Below are 7,524 nucleotides of genomic sequence, written 5' to 3'. Positions count from 1 at the left end.
TGGGACTTGCGCAACCTGTGACGGTCCGTCGTGCCTGCGACGGTCCGTCACGATGGTCGTCGCAACCCCCCAAAATCCAGGTGGACTGTGACGGCCCGTCACACCTGTGACGGTCCGTCCTGCACCTCCGTCCTGACGGTCAGAGACTCGTTTCCCGTACCAATTTCTCAAGAGTTGAAGTGTTTTGCAACGGGAGCTTACGACGGCTCGTCGTGGATGTGACGGCACGTCCTGCAGGTCCGTCACAGATTACAGAGAGTCGATTTTCAGTACCCAATTTCAGAATTTCTAAGTATGCTGAAACGAGACCCTGCGACGGTCCGTCGTGCCTGTGACGTTCCGTCGTGGGGTCCGTTTCCTCAGCCAATTTTCCAGAAATAAAATCTGCTGCTCAAAACGACTAAACAGGTCGTTACATATATAAACTGCTTGAATGTAATGAGATATGTAAACCTACTAAAGATTCAGAGCAAGATGAAAAAAGTAGAAACTGGCTGAAATGGAAAAGTGTTCTGTATTGTTTTCCAGTTCCGAGAGATGTCATGCATCTTGTCTCACTGTGCTAAGTTTACTCGCATCTGTTGACATTAGTCCTGTCAGTTTCAGAGAGTTTCTACTTGCTATCTTCTTTGTCACAACTATCAAACCTATGATAAAACTGTGTATCTATTGTTGTGATCAATATCTGTGAATTTCACTTACAGGTTACCTAATGTGCATTTTCAATGAAAAACTCGGTGAAGAAATGCTAGAGACTCTTCAGGACTATGAGTTTGCGGTATGACATTGTATGATTTATAAAGCAGTGTATGGAATCACTAGATGTCTTTCGATCTATATTAATAATGGGTTCTCAAATGTCCAGTTTGCTGATGAGGAGGGAGAACATAGGAGGTTCTTTTATCATACTGCAAAGACAAAAGAATTGGATAACCTTCTTGGAGATATATATCATAAAATCCTGGGTATGTATTCCTTCTATCTTGTCCTTAGCTTTCACAATTATACTTCTCAAAGACTTGGCACTTCTTATTCCCCAAAAAAAAATCAAAATGGAATATGGTTCATTCCGACAAGGTTCAATAGTAACGAGGAGACAAGTAACAGTGCTGCCTGCAATCACTGTGTGTGATAACCAAAACCATGAAACATTTTCATTGCCAAACACAAATTTTTTATCGCATGAATATTCAGATTCAGTTTGAATAGAGTTTCATCCGTAGTGTATTATGTTTTATTTTCCTCCTTCTTTGATACTCTTTTCAACTTTTTCGAAGATATGGAGAGAGCTATAACAAGAGACCTAGTGTCACATATTCTTCAGTTCTCAGTGCATGTACACAAGGCTGTTAGTTTTGCAGCTGAGCTTGACTGGTGAGCATTTTGATATAAAGAATTCTTCCTTGTTCTCTTCTGTTCCCGCTTAACTTTTATTTTCTGCTTCCGTGTAGCATTTTAGCATTAGCCTTGGTTGCACGTCAAAACAACTATGTAAGGCCAAATTTGACTGCAGAAGATTTGCTTGATATAAGGAGTGGAAGGTAAGAAACATGAGAATAACTGAGACTATCCTTTTTATTACAATGCAGGGTTACCATTAGGGCATCTGCTAAGGGGTTCTGTTTTATATATTCGTTTTCCAGACATGTTTTGCAGGAGATGACTGTAGACACATTTATTCCCAACGATACAAATATTACTCTTGAAGGTATAGCGGAATGTCCATTGAAGAAGCCATTTTGATCTCACCAATTCTTGCCAAGCACTATATCCTGTGGCTGAACATTATATATTTTCCAGGAAGAATTAATATCATCACAGGCCCTAATTATTCGGGAAAAAGTATCTATATCAAGCAGGTAGAACTCTCTCTCTCTTTCTCTCACTTCACACAATGTTAATTTGGTGCTCTGGAATGTTTGTGCACCTAAAACTGAATAAGAACCTGCCAATCAGTTAGGAGTCGTTTGGTGTGACGTATAAGGTATAACAATCCCGCGATAAAATGCAGGATTATTTCATCCTGCATTTGGTTGGAGGTATGAGGTAGTCCTTGGATTATTTATCCCATTATTTATACCAGAATGATGGGATAAGTTATCCCATATACACGGTGGGATAACTTGTTCCCAACCAAACGACCTCTATAGTTGTAAATCATTCTTCATATGCTATTTCTCACCACCTATGCTCTTTAATTATGGATTTTACTTAGAGCTAAAGACGATGAACAACAACAACTACGACCTCAATTCAAAACTCATTGAATCAGGTCTATGAATCATGTCTAGCTGTGTCGCTCCATTTTAGACTGCATCAGTCCAATATTTAAAAGCTTAGGTACTTTGGCACTAGAAATCCTCTATGTTGTCTAGTGGCATACAAATCTCTAACAGCATCCATCTCATATATGATTTTCTTCTGGTGTGCCCTACGTTGCACCAAGTCTGCATGGTTTTGAAGAGACTGTAGATCTCTCAAGACAGCTTCCTTTTTTGTGATTTTAGGTCTATCTAGCCTTTTTCTTTAACACTTACAGTCATAATGGTTTCACACACAACCCGGTGCATCTGAAAGTCGACGTAGGACGTGGGCAAACCATCTCAAGCGACCTTCTCTCACTTTATCCTCTATGTTTACTGCTTGTATTTTCTACCGAATGTGATCATTTCTAATTTTGTCCGTTCTTGTATGACTGTAATCCATCTCAACATATACATTTTAATACATTCACTTTATGGATATGATGGACTTTTGAAGTCCAATGTTTACTGCCATATATCTTTGTCGGTTTACAGACATTCTATAAAATTTGTATTTTACTTTGGTAGGTATCCTCCTATAGCATAACACTCCACTAGTATTTCTTCATTTCAACTATGCTTTTTGAGTCTATGTACCATTTTATGGGAACACCAACCTGAGGTATGTGAATTGTTTGTATTTAGGCACCACAATCTAGTCCAGTGTCACTTTTCTTGTGTTGGCAAAACTTACACCACATATATTCAATCTTATTTCAACTAAAATTAAACCCTCAATCTATAGGGTTTTCCATAGTTCAACTTTTTGGTTTACACTCTAGCTAGTCATACTTATCAACCAAAAAATTGGATGATTTACATTAGATATGGCGAAATCATCACAAATGACTCATTTATCCTCTTACTAAGCTACTTGCATCATTTGTCAAATTTTATTATTTCTATATCTGTTCAATCGTATATGATTGAATATTCATTATAACATTCACATTGCTACAACTTTACCACCAAGAGTGTGGTTGGGTGGAGTATGGACGGGATTTTTATACCCTTAAACAAAGGTGTGCTTCCCCCTTAATGGATTACTTGAGCAGTTGGACCAGTGGATTCCAGATACCGTATGGTTATTACAAGACAAGAAGCATTTCTACAACCTTCATCTTGTGGGTATGTTAGGCATTAGGCTCAACATCCTCCCATATGATAGTCCTGATCTTGGTAACCATCCCATAAAACTTGATTTCATTTTATTAGGTATCCATGGCTTGGACATTCTCGTAAAACTCTTCCATTTCAACCATTCCTTTTTCAATTACGTTTAATATCTTCATCTATCATGCCAATTTCTCTGGAAGACTGAGCGTACATATCTTATGTCTTTTAAGACACCGTGATTGTCTGATTTCACTTTACTTTGTTCTTCTTATGGTGCTAAACATGCAATGCGTATATTCTGTCTTATTTCTACTTGTCCTAGAACACTTACTCACTAGAATGTTTCTCTAGTGTTCCAGTTTTTGGCTGACTTCTTAGCTATAGTTTCACCAATTAATTCAATATCATCTACACGTAAAACACAAATTGAAACTCGTATTTTGTACTATTTGGTTAGCCCTGTATAACTAGGATAAGTAAGTACAAATTAAGACAGACTTATAAACCCACGGCTATTAGAAGCTTCTATGTAACTTCTTAGTTCTCACATTTATAACCACTTCTTCATCTATATGGAAATTTATATATTAGGTGTTAATTGTTTTCTTTACCCTCCAAAAAACTTTTCTTGATTATTTGTTGTACTCTTTCTCTAGGTCAGTGAATATAAATTGGAGATCCTTCTTTCTCTTCTAAATTTTGTCCAATCTTCTTAGAAATTTTTTGTGTCTGTTGTAGATCCATGACATGAATATGAACTAGTCATGTCATTGTTGTAATATCCCCAAGTCTATGTTCAATCATATTTTCTCCAAAAGGTTTCTCTGAATTTCTCCTCTAGTCGTATAAATTGGAACAAAGGTACTTGTAACAGACAAGGTATGGGAGATTAGTTGATCTTTTATTCCGTGAAGTAACAAGTATACATACGTCTATATTGACTGATTGATTTTCTAGCTTAACTATAGGAGTAGAATGATATTGTATAAGATGCAACAGATTAGGAATTGATTGTATAATATTGTCTTTCCTTATCTAGTCTTAGGTATCATTGTATTATTACCCATTCTCATGGGATGTATATTTATGAAGAAACATTTCTTCTTTTGAATCTCAATATAGAATCCAAATCCAAACTATGGAAATTATTAAAAGGAAAATCCTAAAAATCTGATATCAATCCCTATAATTACGCTCTCCAAGTATATTCACAAGTATAACTACATTCATTCTTTAACAGAATTCTTTCTCTGCTTTCTTAGCATCTTTCTACTTCTTAATATTTTATCGGATAACTCGGATTGCGTTTACGGTGGTCAGAAGGGCCACCGGAGGTGTGGAGAGAGGTTGGCAGTGGGAAATTCAAATGTTATTGGGAAAAGTGCCTGAGAGCAAAAAAAGTATTCTTTCCAGACCGAGAAGTAAGGGTGTTCAAAATCGAACCGAAACCGATAAGTCGAACCGATAAAAAAGTTATTGGTTTATAGTATTGGGTTATTGGTTTAGTGGTTTTGATAACGGTTTTGATTTTTTTGTTATCGGGTTATCGGTTTTTAATGGTTTAAAGTTTTTTTTAACGGATTAACCGATAACCGATAGTAAATTAAATATTTATATTTATACCATTTTGTATATAAAGTCCTCGACTTAGAGTTTAATTTCCTACTTTTATTTTTTGTTGTCTCAAATACTTGATTATTCTACGATGTAAAAGTGTTTGCTTTTGAGCAAGATGTAACTTGTGAACTCAAGTGCATGGTTTATTTGATTTGTCACCTTGTTTCTAAGTGATTTTCAATATTTTTTCTTTTGGGTCAAATCTTAACGGTTAAACCGATAACCGAACCGATGACGATAAAAAACCGATAAACCAATAATCGATAAGCCAATAACTTAATGGTTCTATAATGGTTTAGCATCACTACAAACCGATAACCAATAAGCCAACCCGATAAACTTTAAAGTCGAACCGAACCGACCGATACACAGCCCTACCGAGAAGAATTCCCCGGAAATTCTTTTTTTAATAATTGGTTGCTATGAGATTCAAACCAAGGAACACTCACGAACTCATAATGATGTAAACACCGATGAAACAGGTCACTTATCCTCAGTGTTTACCAAATTTCTTCATCTAAAAAATACTTATATTGTAATGAATACAGTTTCCATATTTGCATCCACTTAAGCATTTTTTATTTCAATAAATATCTTAGGTTGCCTTGATAGTTTTCCTTTCCCACATTGGAAGTTATGTACCAGCAGATGCTGCCACAGTGGGTTTAACTGACAGGTTTCTGCACTTCTTCTACTTGTTTTAGTTCAATTTATTTTGATGCAACACCATTTTCTTGTAAAAAATCATATATTCAACTGCATTCTTCAACCTGAGGACACAATTTCCAAGGAGTGTCAACTTTGCATTGGTTATATTTTAGGTCATCTGCTTGTTGTTGCCTAATATGTGACAGAGTGATAGTAACACTGGACAAACAGGATATTTTGTGCCATGGGGAGTAAATTTATGACTGCAGAGCAGTCAACATTTATGATTGATCTTCATCAAGTGGGAATTATGTTAAGGTATTCTTTCAGAAATTTTGCATATTGAAGAACATAGACCATGGTTGATCAGTGAAATTCAGAATGCTGAGTTATGTATCTATGTTTATTATCAACAATATGTTTTCTGATAGCATGGTATAATATAAGTATATAAAATGACACACATTTATGTGATATATACATGTACAAACACATAAACAATCTGTAACTAATTTCACGTGAAAATCATTTTCAGGCATGCAAGTCCTCGGTCCTTGTGCTTAATGGATGAGTTTGGTAAAGGCACCCTTACAGAAGGTTGGTCTTTCAAGTATTTGGCATTTCTGTCTCTGATTCCAAATCTTTCATTTATAATGTGCTTTGATATGGAAATGTTGATATCTTCTGAAACATAATAATAGAGTAAACACATGAAAAAAACCCCTGAACTTGTCCGCTAAACTTACTTTAGCACTTTAACTTTACAAATAAGTATTTATCCCCCTAATCTCATTTCAAGTGAATTAAAATCCACCCGAACAGCTGATGTGGCAAAAAAGAAATTAAAAGAGAGTAAAAAGTAAGTTCTTTTTTCAAAAAACAATTAGGACTCTTGTTTTTCTTTCCAACCAATAAGGTTTCATCTTCCTCACACCCCACCACCTTTATCCATCAACAGCCCCCACCCTTTCTTCTTCTCACACTCCATCACCACCTTTATCCACCAAAAGCCCCACCCTTTCTTCTTCCTCACACTCTATCACCACCGCCGCCCTCAGACTTGCACCACTCTCCCTTCTTCGACAAACCCGCCACCTTCTTTCTCCTTTTAAATCCTCCACCCCCACTCTATTTCTTGTTCTCCAATCCCCCACCTGCACCCTCTTTCTCCTTTTTCGAACCCCGCTGCCACCCGCACCTGCCTCACCCCTTTCTTCTTCTTATGCTTGCCCCCGTCCCCGCCACCTTCTTTCTTCTTCTTCGAAACACCCCACACTGTCCTTCATTTCAAATTATTCTTGCTTTTTCTTAGAAGTGATGAACAAGAAAAAAAGTGAAAAAGCCAACATCTTATTGTTGCATCAAGATCTTACCTATGGGAGGGTTTGTTGGTTGTGATGAACTTGAAACTTTTTTTTAAATAAAAAACTTTTTTCAATTGTTATTATTTATTTATTTTGATAATGTGTTCTAAAAATTGAATGTTTTCTAGTCTAGGATCTGTAGAGTTTGATTAGCTTTTTTGGAGATTTTATTTTTATAATCTAAAATTAATTCTCATTTTTTTCTATTTTTTACCTTCCCTTACTAAAATGGTATAAATAAGAAAGAAACAAACAAAAAAGAATTAAAAAACTCAAAATTTAAATAATTTTCAATATGGCGCTGATGTGGCAATGAAATGGCGCGCGTGTAATACATTGGCCACTGTGAGACTGGTATTGTAGTATTAGGGTTGGAAAAAAATTTACTTCAAAGATGTTAAGGGAGTAATTTAAACGCTCGTGTAGTTTAAGTGCTAAAGTAAGTTGTGCCCTCAAGTTCGGCGGGGGGGGGGGGG

General features: G+C 36.3%; 1 protein-coding gene across 9 annotated transcripts in view; it reads left to right on the top strand.

Moving 5' to 3' along the window:
* LOC107031898 (DNA mismatch repair protein MSH5) overlaps positions 1 to 7,524 on the top strand; it is a 36,012-nt gene that overhangs the window by 22,347 nt on the left and 6,141 nt on the right. For 8 of the 9 annotated variants that reach the window (XR_003574861.1, XR_003574863.1, XR_003574862.1 and 5 more), the window contains 9 exons: positions 705 to 778; positions 866 to 965; positions 1,278 to 1,374; positions 1,452 to 1,541; positions 1,644 to 1,708; positions 1,801 to 1,859; positions 5,636 to 5,712; positions 5,916 to 6,002; positions 6,220 to 6,281. Coding sequence is in view for 6 of the 9 variants with exons in the window: in XM_015233392.2 (XP_015088878.1) it covers positions 705 to 778; positions 866 to 965; positions 1,278 to 1,374; positions 1,452 to 1,541; positions 1,644 to 1,708; positions 1,801 to 1,859; positions 5,636 to 5,712; positions 5,916 to 6,002; positions 6,220 to 6,281 (711 nt within the window). In the remaining 3 variants the exon portion in view is untranslated. The remainder of the gene's footprint in view (positions 1 to 704; positions 779 to 865; positions 966 to 1,277; positions 1,375 to 1,451; positions 1,542 to 1,643; positions 1,709 to 1,800; positions 1,860 to 5,635; positions 5,713 to 5,915; positions 6,003 to 6,219; positions 6,282 to 7,524) is intronic. The other variant, XM_015233393.2, reaches the window with a different exon arrangement.

This window comes from Solanum pennellii, chromosome 10 (assembly GCF_001406875.1).
Source record: "Solanum pennellii chromosome 10, SPENNV200".
Lineage (NCBI taxonomy): Eukaryota > Viridiplantae > Streptophyta > Magnoliopsida > Solanales > Solanaceae > Solanum > Solanum pennellii.
Note: the sequence above shows the minus strand (reverse complement) of the source record. Positions and strands in the feature narration are given on the sequence as shown.